This window comes from Manis javanica, chromosome 8, assembly GCF_040802235.1.
Source record: "Manis javanica isolate MJ-LG chromosome 8, MJ_LKY, whole genome shotgun sequence".
NCBI lineage: Eukaryota > Metazoa > Chordata > Mammalia > Pholidota > Manidae > Manis > Manis javanica.
Genome location: NC_133163.1, coordinates 24902809 through 24920803, shown reverse-complemented (window position 1 = coordinate 24920803; position 17995 = coordinate 24902809). Strand labels below are relative to the sequence as shown.

Below are 17995 nucleotides of genomic sequence, written 5' to 3'. Positions count from 1 at the left end.
CATGTTCGACAGTCACATGGGACAAAGCGAGCCGTACATCAAATGACATGAAGTCACCTAACAAAAATACTGACTACGTCCCTGCCTCGTGAGGCGCTGTCTCACGGGTTAGTTCGGAAGGCGTATCAACCGCAGAGACAGGCGTGGCGAAAATGTGAGCCGGGCGCAGGGCGGCCAGGTCACGCCTCCATCAGTCCGAGACGGCGGCGAGATTGGCTGCCGGCCCTCCCACGCCGGCCACCGCCTCCACAGCTCGCGTGCAAGTCAGCATGGACTGTCCCTGTGCCCAGCCTTAACAGTGTCCCAGCGTACAAACCGAGAGAGCCGTTTCCCCTGGCCGACCTACATCCGCTCCCACAGGAAAGTCGCCTCCAGCTTTGTGGGCTAGAAGCCAGCCCACCCCCGTCTTCGCCAAACCCCGCCTCAAAACGGTGCCCCAGCTACTCGTCTCTAAAGGTCCCCTGTGCAAAATGGCGGCGGGGGCCTGGAAAACCATAGAGACGTCCTCCTTCCGCGGAGAGAAAGCGAGCCTCTTAGGAATGTCCGCACCTCCCAGCCAGGCTGCAGGCCGCGCCTTTTGGAGGAGGCGGGGATAGGGTGCGCCTCCAAGGGCCCCTCTAGGAGAAGAGCGGGCCGTCTCCATGGTCCCGGGTCCTCCGAGCCGCATCACGCGGCTGGTGAAAGCGTCGCGGAGGCGTGGGGAGAAATGGGCGGGACGCTGGGGGAATAGCTTGAGACCCGGCGACCACGGGGTTGTCATGGAGCCGCGGGGCCGTACTCGCGCATGCGCCGCCAGACCCGCAGGGCCGGTGGTGGAGCGGCAACCTCGGCAGTAGGTGAACACAGGCGGGCTGGGCCAGGGGTGGGAGAGGGTTTGGGCGAGGAGTGTGGGGAAGTGACTAGGAGTCGGGGAGAGAAAAAAGGAAGCGAGGTAGGCAAGAGAGAGAACCGGCACTTTCGGGGGACAGAGGGCCAAATGGTGGGAGCAGGAGGTGGTTTGTCCCTCCCCCATGTAGTTTGTTGGTTTTGCTGCGAGCAGCGGGTCTGCGTGGGAGCGGGGTCGCGGGTGAGGAGGGGGCTTGTGTGAGGAGCAGCGGGGGAAGACCGCCAGGGCTGGTGGGTCCTGGGCTAGCCCTAGGGGCCACAGCCTGCCGGGCGTCCGGATGGCGGGGGAGAGCCTGAAGGCCTGAGGGGCAGTGAGCAGAGGGGCAGGTGAGTGGGCACGGGAGCTGGTAACCGGTGAGGGTCCTGGGCCTCCCTTGTGGGGATGGGGGTACTGCCCCGTTCTGGGCCCGGAGCACAGGTGTGCTCTTTTCCAGAGACCTGCTGTCACCCATTTGGCTGGTTATTTCCCCTGGGTGGCCAGCTTGCCAGATGTGGTGGCAGGGGACGGGGAGATGCAGGAGCAGGTGGACAGTGCCAAGTAAGGAGTTGGTTGGTGGTGGGTGGGTTGGTGGGGAGCTCTGATCCAGACCCAGGGCACAGGCTGCAGCCAGGATCCCTGTTGCCCAAGTCCTGGCAGTACACATTGCCTGGGCGTTTGCCCTGGGAGGCTGTTGGTATGCCAGTCACAGCACAGTCCCAGGGTCTGCCCAGTTCTGCCTTGCTGAGCTGGCAGGCTGGCGGATGCCTGGAGGGTGCTCCTGCTGTCAGGCACAGATGCAGCGTGGGCTGGTGTGAATGGGGAGGTGGGCACTGTTACTGTGAACCCTCCTCAAAGCATGGAATTTGGGGAAGTTCTCCATATCTCCTCTTTGAAAGGAGTATGGAGTGAGCTATACCTGGTCTCTAAGAGAGGACATCGAATAAAACTGGGGTTCGAGATCTTTGTCGTGAATCTGCAGCCAAGTTGGAGAATGGACATGGATGTGAAGAAGAAAATGAATATTAGAGAGTTAGGTAAATGGGGTTTTCCCCCACTCTGTTAAAATACAGACATTCCCCCAGAATGGTATCTCCAAATATGCAGACCAAGAGAAAATGACTTCAAGAAAACCTAGTAATATGTTTATAATTCTGACTGGGATTACTCAGAATCACTGGGTTTTTTGGGTGGTAAGTTCTTAATTATCTGTGGCCTTATCCCTTTATTGTACTTAAGCCTCTGCTTGGGTTTTCATCTCACACCTTTGTCCATGCACACATGTTATACACATGACACCTTTTGAAGGGAACTCGAGCTCTCAGGGAAGTTGCCAAGTACCTATAAAAAGAGATCTGAGAGCAGCATTTCAGATCCTTTGCTTGTAAACCTTGGGTGTCCTCTTTATCAATCCATAGAAATTTGATTAGACCCCCCCCATTAATTTGGTGGATTCATCCCTGAGGTTTCATCTTAGAAGAGGGGTAGATGAGATATGTTTCCTGCAGGACACCAAACCTAGAAGTCAGATCCTTAGGGTGACCATGATTTTTGGAAATGCAGAATCTTGACCTTCAAGCTGTTCGGGTATTTTGGTGACAGCTAAGCTGCTAGGGCTGTCAGCAAGATTCAGCAGGACAGAAGATTTGTTGGAATTTATAATTCTGTTGAGTATCTCACACACCAATTGTTGGGGGCTGAGATTGCAAAGATGAAAAAACAACTCTTGAGATTGACAACACAAATAATTCAACTCTAATGTAAGAAATGCAAACGTAGACGTAAGAGCCAAGTGCTTGGAGCACTTGTTAGAATTTTATCCAATATTTATATAAACATCTGTATTTATTGATTTACTTTCTGTTATGAGTTTCAGTGTGTACTGTACTCTCTGGGAACCTTTTGGACTCTATGTTACATATGCACTTAGAAGAGACCAAATTAGGTCGATTCTGACAGTTTGAGGAGCTGAGGTTGGAGTCCTTCTAATGCAGGGTCAGGCATGTGAGGATCTGAGATGTTTGTAAAGCAGCATTAGTGGTTACCAGTCTGTGCCAGGAAGCAGAGATGGCACGGTAAGAGCCTCCTAACCCATTTTCAACCCCCACTGCTTATGAGTATTTAACTTTATTGTAAACTAATACCAAGGAGGAAAAATCTTGAGGTCATCAGACTTTGCTGTTTGCATGGTGGTGTGTCTGAGAGCTGGGGTAGTAAATGCCATCACTCTGTCTACTTCCCTCCCAGCGAGGGCTTCATGTATCCTGTGGATGAGTGGTTCTGTTGTTCACTGGCTAATCGATGTTCTCAGCACCACTCCCAAGACAGAAGTGCCTCTCCTCCCAAAACAGAGGGTCAAGGTAGGATGTAGCCCTTCATTCTCCATCCCACTTGAACCTCCCTGGGATGCGAGGCTTTTTCTGCTGCTTAAAGAGAACTCTAATTTATACAAAGGCTTTCCTATTTTTAGTCATTTTCAGATCTAAGTTTGTCAGTTTATTGTTCTCAAAGTAGATTATGCATTCTTTATTTCCAACTGCCACCAAAATTCCCCAGGATCTGAAATTTTTGCATCTGTTCTCCTTTTAACCTCTTTGTCAAAATTTCAGTGTTTTGATTTCACAATCCACATTGTCTTGCAATTTCTCAGTGAGCCAGATAGAATGAATCCCTATTTGTCTCCTGTAGTCTGTTGACTAACCTTCAGTAACAGTGCAAGATGTTTTTTGCTGTCACAAGAAAGACTAAATTGTCTTGTAGAAGACTAAACTGGGAGGCTTTTCTAAAATACCTGTAAAAGAGTCCATGTTTAGTAAGATAATATGAAACTTTGTCAAGTTCTCAATTAGTTGCAACTAATATGAGCTACCCTCCTAATCTAAATCAACAGCGGCTGGGTCAGACTGGAGGCTATCTGAATGCCCATCCACAGACTACATCTACTTCCATTTTGAAGAAGCCTTCTATTCACTCTTTGAACATTTCAGGGAAATGAAACTATGCACATTTGTTGGGTTTCATACAAAAGTACCCTGATTTAGTTGGAGATAGAGTTTTATATTTTAGTCTACTTTTTAAATTGGATTGCCCATGCTGTCAAACTTCATAGCCTCCCAGTAGAGAGACAATGCTTTTACACAGTGCTCGGCAAGATGTGGCAGTGCCATTATCGTTTATGCACATAGGACATGTGACCTGTGAAAGAGTTCTTGGTTTGACGTGGATTGAATGGGGAAGCCAGTCCTCTTAAATGAGTTAGATATGGTACAAAATAATTGTTATTCGAAACTATTTAAAATTCAGCCTCATTCAGAGCAGCGTGTGATCCTTTTACTCCACTTACACTATTTACAAAAGTATGAGCAAGAGGGTTGCTCAAGGATGCTGGAAACTTCCTTGTCTTCTATTTAATTTTATTTCAAGTCATTCCTCTGCTTCTGTAGTAGATCCTGTATTAGCAGAAATGTTTGGACTTGACATTTCATGGTATTCTTGATACAGTGCTTTTTGGAAGGGAGCTTGTGTTTCTACCCAGAAGGACAAATCATTGGAGTCGCAAGTGGATTGTGAATGAAAATGTCACTAGGTGTAGTGTACACCTAGTATCGTGGCCCATCCAGGCTGCTATACCATAATACCATAGACTAGGTAACTTGTAAAAAGTAGAAATTTGTTTCTCCCAGTTCTAGAGGCTAGAAGTCTGCTATCAGGTGAGGACTGTCTTCCAGGCCTCAGATTTTTCACTGAAAAGGTGAGGGATCTCTCTGGAGCCTCTTTTTTATTTTTTCCCCATTAAAATATTGCTATACAATCGTATGTTGGTTTCATATATACAACACAGCAGTTCAGCAGTTACCCATATTACCAAATCCTCACCCCCTCCGGTGTGGTGACTATCAACATAGTAAGATGTTACAGAATCATTAACTGTATCCTCTGTGCTGTACTACCATCCCCGGGACCAACCTATATTGTGATTGTGAATTATTGGGCCCCTTATCCCCTCCCACCTCCCCCCTCCCCAACCCCTCCCTCTTGGTAACCACTAGTCCCTCCTCTGTGTCTGTGAGTCTACTGCTATTTTGTTCTGGAGCCTCTTTTATAGGGCACTAATTCCATCCATGAGAGCTCCACCCTCATGACTGAAGCACCTCCCAAAGGCCCCACCTCCTGACACCATTATCTTTCAGGGTTAGGGTTTCAACATATGAATTGGGGGCGGGCACACAAACACTCAGACCACAGCACCTACCTAATCTCATTAGCATGGTCATTTTCCCTCTTGGCCTCCTGTTCTCTTTCTTCCCTACAGTGTTTTAATCATGCCACCCTTATAGCTGCCTTTGGTGACTTAAATGGTCTTGTTAAAATATCTGGAATGTTCTCAGCCTCTGCTAGCCCTTGAAGAGCTCACTTGTCTCATTCTTTTTACTGTTATCCTAGTTCTAGATCTGCTATGGCCCACCTGTGTGTCCAGGGTCAAATCTAGGCTTCTCTATAATTTCTGAACTCTCAGCTTGGACAGGTGACAGTCTGCCCAGCATCTCCCCTTGGATGGCCCACAGTCACATCTCTCTATGTGTGAATCAGCCTAGCCGCCCTACCCAACTCCTTCTGTGCTCTTGGACTCCCTAGCTTAGAAAATGGTACCACCATCTACCCCCCAACACATAGTCACCACTAAATTGAGTCATCTTCCTAACAATGTCTACAATCTGTTCACTTCTCTCCATTTCCACTGCCACCACTCTAATTCACCTGGACTATCATGGTAGCATCTGAATGAGCTCAGTGACATTCTTGCCTTTCTCTACTTTAGTCTCAGTCCAGTATCCAAAATGCTTTTAAAATGCTGATCTGATCATGTCACTCTTCCGGTTAAAATCCTTCTGTGGCTTCCCATTGCTCTTAAGTTAAAAACCTTTACAACATGGGTTACAAGGCCCTGCCTGTCTGGCCCCCACCAGCCCCTCTAGCCTTCTGCTCCCTGCACTGTGCTCTGGCTTCCCTGGCCTTTCAACTCTGAATGTGTCAGGCTCCTTGCTCCCTAAGACCTTCATACCTCCATCCGCCCTTCCCCCTTTCCCTGGTGAACTGCTCACTCCCTCATCCTCTGGGTGCCAGCTGCATGTCACTTCCTCAGGAAAGCCTCAACACCCTCCACCCCCAGGAGCCCCTCTCCTTTCATAGCTATTATCAAAATTAACTGTGATTACTTGATTAATGTCTGTCTCTCTTGACTAAACTCCAGGAAGGTAGCAACGTGTCTGTTCTATTCACTGCATATCCCCAGTCCTAGCACAATGCTTGGTTCACAGCGGGCACTTGATAAATATTTTTAATTGACTGACTATAAGTTAACTGAGCCTGTTTCCTCAGATAGCAACTGAGGAGATCATGATGAGGCTCAAGTCAGCTAATATTAATGGCAATAATGTTACAAGCTTTTACAGAATCAAAACACTATTATATACGATCTAATTTGTACAAAAAAGTGCCTTTTAAGTCAAAATGTAGCATGCAATACAAGGAGTTGTTTTTACTCTGTTCAGGACCCCATTCACAGGAGTGAAAGGTTAATTTGAAAAACTACACTATGGGAGGTGACCACAGTAAGTAGGAGCCTGCGGAGGTATGCTGGGAAAGCAGGCTTGTCCGAGGTGGGCATTACCTCGCCTTCCCTCCCCCACGCAGCAGGATGAGTTACCCATTCCAGAAAGCTTGATCAAATGTGCCTTTGTTAGCAGTTCACAAAGCTTCCACTGAATGTGGTTTGTGTGCCTTGAGTTTATAATGGAATTACAGGGCATTGAGGGGGTGTTGTACCCCCTTTTAGGTAGAAACGTTCTACTGTTTGGTAAACTTGAAGCCATCGTCAGTTGAGACCTCTGAGAAAATACAGAGGGAGTGGGTGAGGCCAGTGTTCTTCACCCTTACTTGACTCACCACTTGGATCACCTGTTTCAGCTCTCCAGGCAGTGACTTCTTATGTAATTTATTGTTTTTCACAGGGCAGTCGGATGAAAAGCATACTGATGAATCCACTTCCTTCACAGTAAAATATGGAAAGGAAAAGCTCATCCAGAGAGAGCCCCAGAAGGCCCTCAGCCAGACAAGTCAAAGGCACAGACACCAAAGAAGTGTCTCGGCAGCTCGGCATGGCAGCCGCCGAGTCAGATAAGGACTCTGGATTTTCAGGTTAAAAATACCTTACTCTTTCTACATTGTAATAAATGATTTGCTTGAAAGATGTCCTCCCTTAAAACTCATTTGTGGGATAAAGATGGGAAGATTTCATGTACAGGATAAATAACTGAGCTCTTAAAATGGCAATTCTGATGCCATATGGCAGATTATATACCCATCAGAGTCACCATGGGGTTCGTTCTTTTTCTTAAGTTTTCTTTTTCTTTTTTTTGAAATATAGCTGACATACCATGGAGTTACTTCTGAAGGAATAATTGGCATCATTTTTCAACTCAAGACTCTCAACTTTAAATCTTACGCTTTTAGCTCTTGCAAGTGTTACTGGAAAAAAATGTTTAAGTACTCATTATTCTGTTGTCTTAGCTCCTTTTTCATAGGAATGGTTACATTGCTGGAAAAGAAAAAATACTACTGCATTTTGTCACCATGTAACAGATTAAATGAGCGTAGTATATAATTTAAGAACTTATTTTGCTAAAAAAGTAATTTTGCTGTGTTTAAAAATGTTTTCCCCCACAATCCATCCCTACCAGTATCTGTGCAGCTTGTGTTTGGACTGTGAGACCCCTGGTTCAATTTCAGACTTGAGAATCTATTAGAGACAAGAAAGTAGAACAGTTTCCCTCACTGGTTTGTTTTAAACCTTCACCCGAAAGGGCTAACTTGCATACCCATGGAACTTAGTTTTGTGCTGAAGCACTTGTGTTTCCAGGTCTGAGGGTAGTGATTGGAGTATGGTTTTACTGTCCACATTTTTGGTCCAGGGGATGCAGAGGGGTGAGGTCAGGGGATTCTGGCTGGATCAGCATCGTGAAGAGTGGAGCCCTCTCCTGGAGGAAGATTTATATATCTAGCCTCACAGAAGCTAATCAGCCCATCTTTTTGGCCTATTAATTTCTAGTGAGAAATGTAGCTGTTAGGAAAACTCTCTGACCCTTAGATTGGTATATTTTCTCCCTGTAGGCATGCTGCATGGGAAGCCAAATTATAAATAGACTGTTGCTCAGAGAGGAACAGAACACTGACCCACTGAAGGACTAGAATAAGGACAGTCCAGGGAGGGAGGGCCCTTTAGGTTTTTCTTTATATCTTAGCATGATTTCCCAAGCTTGCCTCCTGATAAGGCTCATCTAAGGCATTTGTTAAAAATATTAATCACCTCTCCTAGAGACTGTGATACCGAGGGCCTGGGGGAGGGCCTCGAATATGGGTTTTATTTTTTTACAAGTGTCTCGGGTGATTCATGTGATCACACATGTTTGGGAAACATTGCAGGCTTACGGTCTCTTTTTTTTCTTTTAATACCATGTTTGTTTTTCATATCATGAAGGTAAACCATGCTCATCATAGAAGCTTAGAAATTTAGGAACATGTGAAGAAGAAAATAAACATTATCCATAATCCTGTCACCTTTTATTCCCAGTACTGTTGACATTTTGGTACTTCTTCCCACAAGTTCAGCTTTGTCAGGCCTGTTGTTCTGTAGTATGTCCCAAAGTCTGGGTCGTGTTTCTGGTAGTTTCCATATTCTCTGCGTAGGAGTACTCAAAGAAGTATTGTGCTGTTCAAACATAAGGCAGTGTTAAAAGTAATCAAACTCAATATGCCCAGAAAGTGGCCCCAGTGAGTGCCTCCAGCCCCTGTGGGCCAGTGCCAGCGATTTCATCACAGCCTGAGTTATCGTTCCAATTACCTTGGACTGTGATGTGATTTTCAAATCCAAGATAGTTTTTTCCATTTTAATTATTTTCCCAACTTTATATTTTGAAAAATTTGAAGTCTACAGAAAAGTGAATGAATACACAGATGTTTTTCATTCAGATCCACTGAGTGATATCATTTTGCCATATTGCTTTATATCTCTCTATATACATACACATATATGTAAAATATATATATAGAATATATACTGAACTATTTGAAAGTTACAAACACTGGACATTTCACCTTACATATTTCAGTATGAATCTCCTAAAGCAAAATTCTCCTATATAATTATAATATTATACCCAAAAATTTAACACTGATACAGTTCATCATAGTCCATATTCCGATTTTTCCCATTGTCCCAACAGTGTCCTTTATAGCTATTTGTCTGTAAACGTGTTTGTTTTGTACCCAGGATCCAGTTGAGAGTTGTGCATTACATTTAGTTGTCCTGTCTTGTTAGTCTTATTTAGTCTAGAACAGCTTCCTCATCCTTCCTTTCTGATCCTTTGTCATTAAAAAAGAAAGAAAAAAAAGGAACATTGTTATCTTTGAGTTAGACCTATTTTTTGTAAAACATCTCACACTCTAGATTTTCCTAGTGTCTCTCCATTATTAGAATCAGGATAAGCATTATTTTACCAAAATACTGTGTTTTTGATGTTACATCCTTCCCATTGCAACACATAAGAAGACCCTAAGTCTTTCTTACTCTTGATGACGCTCTACTTAATCACTTGGTTAAGGTGCTGTGTGAGTGTATTCTAGATTTCTTTATTGTATTCTCTTCTCTTTGTAATTTAACAAGTAATTTATGGGATGACACATTAAGGTGTATGACTGTACTGTTCCCCAACAAACTCTAGACCAGTGATTTTAGCATCCACTCATGATCCTGCCTGCATGAGTTACTACAGTTGGGGTTTAAAAACAGTGTTCTAACTTTATCATTCCTTGTACATTTTGTTAGCTGACATTCTTCTGTGAAGAAGTGCTTTCCCTCCTCATTTTCTGAATATCACTATGGATTCATGAAATTCTTTTGTAACTGAGTATGTCAATCCATTAGCACTGTTCTTTTTGATACTCAGATTGTCCCAAATGTGGCCAGAGAACGTCCCTTCTGGAGAACTCCTGTGTCCTTTTGACATATCCCCATTTGTGTTTGAGTACTTCCTTGCTTCCTGGGAGAGTGAGATGTCCAGGCTCATCTTGTACCTCCCCTGCGAAGGCCTGGAATCAGCTGTTTCCCCAAGGAGCCCTGCTTTCCTTTTTTGCAGAATGGCATTCAGTTTATGTATTTTGCTTTTGAAGTCCTTGGTTTCTTGGCCATTTAGATTGCTTGTGGGGCTTTGTGAAAACACCCCTGCCTCAGCATCGAGTAAGCTAACTTAGTAGACTGAGGGCAGGCTGCAATATCCGTATCTCCTAAAAAGCATCACTGGAGATTCTGTTTAAATGCAAGTGTTAAAGTTGCACTCATTCAAATTATAGCCACATTCCAGTCCTGCCTCATCCCGATTACTCTGAGATTCTTGTTGAGCATTTAGGGCATTACCACAGTCCTCATTAGCAGGGCTGTAGCAGCCTCTTGGCTCACTACAGCAGGTAGCTCATTAACTCCTTTTTGTATGGATTTCACGTAGGGCGACCTTATTTTCTTTGTCTTTGGGAGTATCTTTCTATCACCCTTGTGCAGGATTCCCAGTAGGCACAGTCAGCGTGCACTTAAGACACCAACAAAGGGGGTACTTACATGGGTGGAGGGAGAAAACAAAGACACATTCCCCAATGCCAGCTTTAATGAACTTAGCCAGAATAGTACAATTAGAAAACTTAGGAAGAAGTTACTTAAATTTCAGCAAGAATGTAAGTTTTGAGGTTTGCAGGTTGGTTTTGTTTTTATGATTATATCCTGTGTCCAGAGTCTCTAAAGGTCTTAATCCTGCCTCAGGTCCCACATACACTCCCCTCCTCCTATGAACCCTAATTGATCCTGGCTTTTGTATGTAATAGATCTAGAAAGGAAGTCTGCTGTCCTAGGACAGTGATTTTTAATCTTTTGGGGTGAAAGGGATAATAATGGATTCCATTGAGAATTCAATGGAAGCTGAAGACTTGCTCAGAAAAATTCACAAATAAATGTATCACAAATGCTCGCTTCAATTTCAAAGGGTCCATGTCTCCCTTGGAGGCCAAGTTAAGAGCCCCTAGCCTAGAGAGCCTAAGTGAACTGCCCATTCTTCTGCCCACCAGATGGGAGCTCCGAATGTCTGAGCTCAGCAGAGCAGATGGAGTCCGAGGACATGCTGAGCGCCTTAGGCTGGAGCCGAGAAGACAGGCCAAGGCAGAACTCCAAGACTCCCAGCAGTGCCTTCCCTACACTGTCCCCGATGGTTGTCATGAAGAACGTGCTGGTCAAACAGGTGAGGAGGACTGTATCTCCTAACGTCTTTGCAAATGGAAGTTTCTAAGCTTCCTGTGCACAGAGCTACTCCCCCTGTCTGCCAAGGAGAGATTTCAGAAGTAGACCACCGCAACCACAGTGCTGCGTGCTCCTGTCCCGGGGAGACGATGTTTCCCTTCAGCTGCTGAGTGTTTTCACAGAATGACTAGAATCTTGATGTGTTCTCATTTTTCAGACAGTGAGACTATTTTATTTCTGTATCTCTAGTTTTTCCACAGTCCCTGTGGAATTCCTTAGTTATGTATAAAAGAACCAGGCAGAAGTGTCTGAACTCCTATAGGACATTCTAATATATGGTAGAATTTAGGGTAGAAACAAAAGAAACTCTTTTTAATTTGAATCGCCTTGGGAATTTAGAAGTGTAGGATGCATTTATCTATTTATCTAGATATCTCTATCTGTCTAATTGGTAGAGGCAATTTCCATGTTTTTCTCTAGGCCATGTCATTAATGAGAAAGCAGCTCTTTGGTCTAGGTATGGCTATACCAGCAGAATCCACACAGCATTGCTGCAGAGTTGAAAAGTACCTCGTTTTGGGCTTTATTACATAACTATGTATATCATGGGTTATTGTCTAGATATGAAAGAAAAGAAGACTTAGATGAAAATCTAAGCTAAGCCCCAGTGTCTGAAACAGAACTCAATCATATAAACTTGGTTAAAGAACAACTAACCTTAACCTACTTTGTTGTAAAATATATCAGTTTTGTGTGTGTCCATTGGTGAGGCTGCTTGAAGCTAGTGAAATTTGAAATCTGGCTTTCTGTTGTTAACCTTCCTTCCCACCTTAGATAGAAGACCATGGCTCTAGGCCGACAGGAATCCTTAATGTCTTAACTGTTATCTAGGTATTTCTGAGGAACACACTGATTTTCAGCAAGGCAACCTGGTGGGTTTGCAAAAAGAATTGGAAGATTTTTGCTTGGCAAATCCCATCTCAGCTGGAAGCCCAGCTCTCCTTATTGAAATGAGGAAAGAGGATAAAGACATGAAATGGAGTCCGAATGAGATTGCCCAGGCCCCACCAGCACTGTGAGGCTTTTTGGGGCTTCCTTTTTCCTGGCTCTTTCTCCCTGCTTTCCTGTCTGGCTCCCTTGTCACTCTTTCTTATGCATCTGTGTTTATCTGCCTTCTTTGTGTAGGCGAGGCTGGCAGCTCCCGAGGGCTGAGAACAGCCCACAGTTGAGGAGTAAGTAGGCTTTTCCAGCAGAGCCACATACTTCAGGACAAAGACCTGCTGCTGGGAAGGCTGCTGGGCTCAATCTGGAGATAGGAAGCTTGGGGGCAGGATGACCTCATGGAGTAGTCTAGGAGTTCTGTTTTTCACACATGCTGGAATCCAGCTCATTCCAAAATCAAAGTAATTATATACTTAAAAAAAGCTCTGCATATTGTGTACTGTCTTGGTTATTGCTGCTTGGTTGTAGGTAATAGTCTTCTGAAGGTCTGATTCCAGTTCTGCCACTGGACTGGGGGATCTTGTACAGAGTTGCTTAACCACAATGGACTTCAGTTTCCTCATCTTTAACAGGAAGGCTCTATGTGAAATGATTCTGAAACTCTATCCAAGTCTAAGATCGTGTCCCATATTCCCTCAGATGATTTTTGCATGAGTAATACATGTTAAAATCTAGTAATTAGAACAAATAACCTAAGTATCTATTAGGGCAGTGGGTCTAACAGCAGCATTAGGAAGAACAATCCAGTGAAATCATCTTAGAAAGCAATGACTTAGATGTTTTCTGGATCCATTTGCCTTGTAGGTCCACCCTTAGGGCCTGAGTGACTAAGGAGATAGCCTGAAGTTTTACTTCTGACTGAGCTGGACTAGGCTGATCTTTACTTTGCAAGACCCCTGATTTTGGATCTCTTCTGACAGGGAAGTGTGGTTGCTAGGCCAGCGTTGCTTGTTTACATACATCCCAGCGTATATCTGAACACCCAAAGGGCTCAGAATGGACTCTCCTGGTCATTCCAGCCTTTACACAGATGACCTACAGTTGAACTTGGCCTAACATTCCTACCAAGGCATCCAAGATGCTGACATGTGTGCCAAACAGTGTGCACATGTGGGAAGAGAGTCCATAGCTTTCTCCTGATAAACGACCCCACCAGGGGTGAGAACCTCTCTCAGGCTCTTTGCCTGGCCTCATCTACTCTCATATCTTCAAGACCATGTTGGAATTGAACTTACTTTTTAAATACTGGAGACAAGTAGCCATGCCCTGCTTTATTAGGCTTCCATCTGAATCAGTGCTTTAATTAAAAATAAAAATGTAAACTTGAGGAGTAATATAACAAAGGCAGTACAACAGAATGGTTAGAATAGGTTTGAGTCAGGCTGGAATCCTAGCTCTGTCACTCGGTACCTTGGTGACATGAATGAAGCAAGTTACTTTTAACTTTCTAAGCCTCAGCCTGTTTATGAAAGGAAATGATAAGTACGTTGTGGAGTCATTCTGGAGACTAAATGAGAGACCCGTGTAAAACATCACACAGTGCTAGCCTGCCCTAGGCACTGATACTTTGTACGTATTACTACGGTGAATGGTTTTATGGCTCCTGGGTGCTACTGATTTAAAAAATGGGCCCATGAGCTCTGAACAACATGTAACTTTTTAACCAAAAGTTGTTTGCAGGTGAAAGAGGTTCCAGACGTAACCGAATGAAAATAAATTTTGGTGTAAAGTCACATGTATAGTCTTGAGATAAGCACATTTAACTTAAGCAAGGAAATTGTACTATCCATATTTTTATTGCCTCAGTGTGACGTTACCTGTTATTACTTCACCTACCTACAGTTTCCTTTTCTGAGTGATAGCACTTGAATAAAAAATAGATACTTACTTCAAATTTCCCTTAGTAAAAGTTAAGAAAGGAAAATGATACCAGACCCAAATGGATTTTCAAGCCGCCTTTTTGGTCATTTCTTTAGAAGGGCCACTTGCATATGTGAGGGTAGCTCCTTCCTAGAAATTGTCGTAAGCATCTGAGTGTCTGCCTTTCCCTGTAGTCATAAGCGTCCAGTGTCTGTCCTTTCCCCAGGTACTGAGTAGTCTGCTACTCTCCTCCTTTGTTTTTAGGGCAGCAGCTCATCCCAGCTCCAGTCGTGGACCGTCCAACCCTCCTTTGAAGTTATCTCAGCACAGCCACAGCTCTTATTCCTTCATCCATCTGTACCGTCTCCTGCCAGCTCATGTCACACTGGAGACAAAAAGTCGGACTCCAGGAACTACTTGCCCATCCTAAATTCTTACACCAAAATAGCACCACACCCAGGCAAAAGGGGCCTTTCCTTTAGCCCAGAAGAACGAGGAGAGAGTGGAGTGCGAAAGAAAATTTGTACAGAGAGCCTTGGGCCAAGCTTGTCTTCCAGTGAGCCGACCAAGACTGGGGCTGTGCCATCCAGTCCTCTGGCTCCAGCCCCCTCCAGTGCCAAGCTTGCCGAGGACTCTGCTCCACGGGGTGTGCCCTCCCTGGTGGCAGGTGGAAGTCCACAGACTCTTCAGCCGGTGTCCAGCAGCCATGTGGCTAAAGCTCCCAGTCTGACCTTTGCTTCCCCTGCCAGTCCAGTCTGTGCATCAGATAGCACTCCACATGGGTTGGAGAGCACCTCCCCGCTCTCACCACTCTCCGCGAGTTACAGCTCACCTTTATGGGCTGCAGAGCACCTCTGCCGCAGTCCAGATATCTTTTCAGAGCAGCGGCAGAGCAAACATAGGCGCTTTCAGAATACCCTCGTAGTCCTGCACAAATCTGGTTTGCTGGAAATCACTTTGAAAACCAAGGAGTTGATTCGTCAGAACCAGGCAACGCAGGTGGAGCTAGACCAGCTAAAGGAACAGACTCAGCTGTTCATAGAGGCTGCCCAGAGCAGGGCCCCTCAGGCGTGGGCCAAGCTGCAGGCCTCTTTAACATCAGAGTCCAGTCACACTGGCAGGCACCTAGAAGTGCTCTCTGGCCACCCAGACATATAACCCAGAAGGCATATTTTCCTGTTATTTGAGTGGTTCTTTTTAACTCTTTTGCTGTTATTTACTTCTGTTTCCCAAAACTTATGTTAAGAGCTTTTCCTTAAACTAAAATTCTTCAGTGGTTCACTTATGAAGCCACATGCCAATACTTGGCTGTTGTCTTAAGCTGTGGTCTGTGCACAGTTTACATATGTCTCTGTCCCACTGCAAATCTCAGATTTGGAGTGTCCTTGAGTCCCTTTTCCTTGGCCTGCAGGCACTTAGATGGGTCACAGGGCAAAACAGGAGGGAGGATTGTGTGGGGCTCTTCTGCCTGTCACCTCCCACCAGCCACTATTACTGTGATCAAGTGTACAGTGCCATGGATGAGCCTATGGAGTGATGCCTGTCAAACCAGGGAATAGGTGACATAAGGATCCCTTCATGGATCTTCTTTTGAATGCCTCAGTCACAGAGAAAAATAAGAGGAGGTGTGTTTGCATTCCACAAGGCCTTGTTTCATTTGGATGAAACCTTAAATGCTTTTGGGCACAGGTTGAGCCTGGGTGTAAGCACTTAATCACGTGCAGCTTTGTTTTCTGAAACTTGAAGGGCAAGGGGAAAGAGTAATACCATTTCACTCTTCTACTTTAATCACAAGTCAGATTTCACTTAAACTGGTAGGCAGAATGCTTCTGATTTTTGAAGTATAGAATGGATTCAGTACCATCTGGAATTACAGTTGATGGATTGCTTTTTTGATTTAAAGTCTGAAGAAAGTAGCCATGGCCAGCATCTCTTGGTCAGGAGTTGGAAGATTCAGGAAATTTATGCTTCCTCTCCCCACTTTCTTCTTTTAAAATAATGCAACCTGTATTATATGTGAAAATCTTAAAAGATAGCCCCATGGTTTCTGAGAGTGTAGTGTAGGTTAACCCTCTGCTGCCACCTTTTTTCTTTTTTTTATAAAAGAGGAAAGAAGTGATTGTTAAGCTTGCTAAATTTTGAATTAAAATCATCCTGCATTATGACACATAAGTTTACAAAATATAGGAAAATATTCTTACCAATTTATTACTTCTGAAGTTTGCATTTGTCCCACATCACAATGTGTGGGGCGATGGTGAAACAGCCTTCTGGGTTTCTCTTGTGCGTTGGATGTTGGCAGCAAAACCAAGGGTGTAGCATTGGTTATGTGAAGTTCATCCAAAGACGGAGAGTGTGATGAGAATTTCCAGATGATACACACTCTTTCAGCTTCATTGTAAGGGTAAACTAGATTTCTAAGTAGTAATGTTTCAAACTTTTTTTATCTTTCATCTAAAAATCTCATCCTCTTGAACATCTTTGTACAAATTACCTTAATAAGAAGTTCTGTGTGACTAACTTCATCTTTTCTGCAAGGAAAATGTTCTTGAAGTTTTACCAAGGCCAGAAGCTAATGGTCACATTGATGAGGTAATTGTAACTTTAATATAATTTTTAAATGACAAGGCTTCTGATTGCCTACACTCTGTTCTCAAGCAAGTGTGATTTAGATATGACAATTTAGAAATAAACAACTTGGGAAAATCTCTTCCCATCGTGGAAAAAATTATTTGCCTTTTGCTTTCCAAAAGGGTTTCAAAAATTGGAGTAAATCTGTCATTAAACAGATTCAGCTCCTTTAAATATTTTTCTCTTGGCCCACTTCCTTTGCTTCCCCAAATCTGTGTGGTACTGTGGCAGCTCTGTGCCATACACTATGCTAGGAAGCTTCCTTTTCAGCAGAATCTGTTTGGCAGCAAAGCTAGAGAGACAGGTGCATTCAGAACAGCCTGGGCACCAGTCATGAGTCGGAGTGTTGAAATCTGAACACTTGCTGTGAACCAAATTTATTCCATCAGTAAAACCCTCTATGGAGCTGTAAGCCTCCTGGACTCTTTTTCCTAGATGAAGGTTTGCCTTTCCCTTTCTGTCATGGTAAAAGGTAATGAAAGCCATCACTGATCCTCATTGCTGAGTGGCAGGGAGAAGCTGTACCACCCCCTGGCTCTTCTTGATCTTATAACTTAGTACTGGAAGTCTTTCTACGCTGTTAGTGTGGATATTCTTTCCCTAGTGGAGCTGTTAGCAGGTGAAGCTGAGTAGAGCAGCTAGAATTTGGAAGAAGAGATCCACTGAGGCTAGCAGACATTTGGGGTCGAAGCCAGATCGGCAAATGGAGGAACCTCAGAGTTGACAGGAAAGATGTCCATTGGTTGCACAAAGCTGTAAGTAGTAATGGTCTTTGCATTGCATGATTTGATCTGGTGTGAAGTACTGTGGCAGAGCTACTGTTTTCTGACAGTGAGAAGCCATTCTTATTTCAAACCAAACCCTTAAGGGAACTTTTGGCAGATTTTGTTGGCAGTGTTGAAACACGTCTAGAAAAACCTGCTGATTGAATTGGGTATGGGAGTGGAGGTCAGTGACGTCTGTACTTTGTGACATTCATTGCTTGTTATTGATTATAGTGTTGTCTAACTTACGACTAGGAGTCCTTCAGCAGAAAAGTAACTCTCGTGCATTTATTGAGGTGTTTTTCCTGCTATGAATTCTTTAGGGTAGAGATTTATTTACCAAATGTGAATTCCTTTGAGGAAGTATGAAGTTTTGTAGAAATTGACTGTGAAATATCAGAGAAAAATTAAAATCACTTACTTGAAAACCATTTGGCCTTTTTACTTCATAACTGCTTAAAAATACTAAGTGAAATCTAGACTAAATACTTGAATTGATGTAAGTTTCAAACATATGTACTCACATCTTGTAGGAAT

The 17995-nt window shown here is 44.0% G+C and overlaps 2 protein-coding genes across 7 annotated transcripts in view; both read left to right on the top strand.

Moving 5' to 3' along the window:
- Window positions 1-674: 674 nt before the first annotated feature.
- CIPC (CLOCK interacting pacemaker) lies at window positions 675-17887 on the top strand. 4 transcript variants are annotated; one of them, XM_017649915.3, is made up of 5 exons: window positions 675-836; window positions 3110-3222; window positions 6874-7060; window positions 11033-11202; window positions 14328-16773. In XM_017649915.3, the coding sequence occupies exons 3-5, from the start codon at window positions 6925-6927 to the stop codon at window positions 15219-15221; spliced, it is 1200 nt and encodes a 399-aa protein (XP_017505404.1). In that variant the 5' UTR covers window positions 675-836; window positions 3110-3222; window positions 6874-6924; the 3' UTR covers window positions 15222-16773. The 4 variants fall into 4 exon arrangements, with proteins under 4 accessions (XP_017505404.1, XP_036877788.1, XP_017505397.1 ...); XM_037021893.2 differs by lacking the exon at window positions 3110-3222 and having other exon boundaries at window positions 675-832; XM_017649908.3 differs by lacking the exon at window positions 3110-3222 and having other exon boundaries at window positions 678-836; window positions 14328-17887.
- The window catches only part of TMEM63C (transmembrane protein 63C), a 123357-nt gene continuing 122693 nt past the window's right edge, over window positions 17332-17995 (top strand). Inside the window, exon 1 of one of the 3 annotated variants that reach the window (XM_037021368.2) lies at window positions 17332-17449. The gene's annotated coding sequence lies outside the window, so the exon portion shown is untranslated. The remainder of the gene's footprint in view (window positions 17450-17995) is intronic. The other 2 variants (XM_037021331.2, XM_037021569.2) reach the window with 2 other exon arrangements.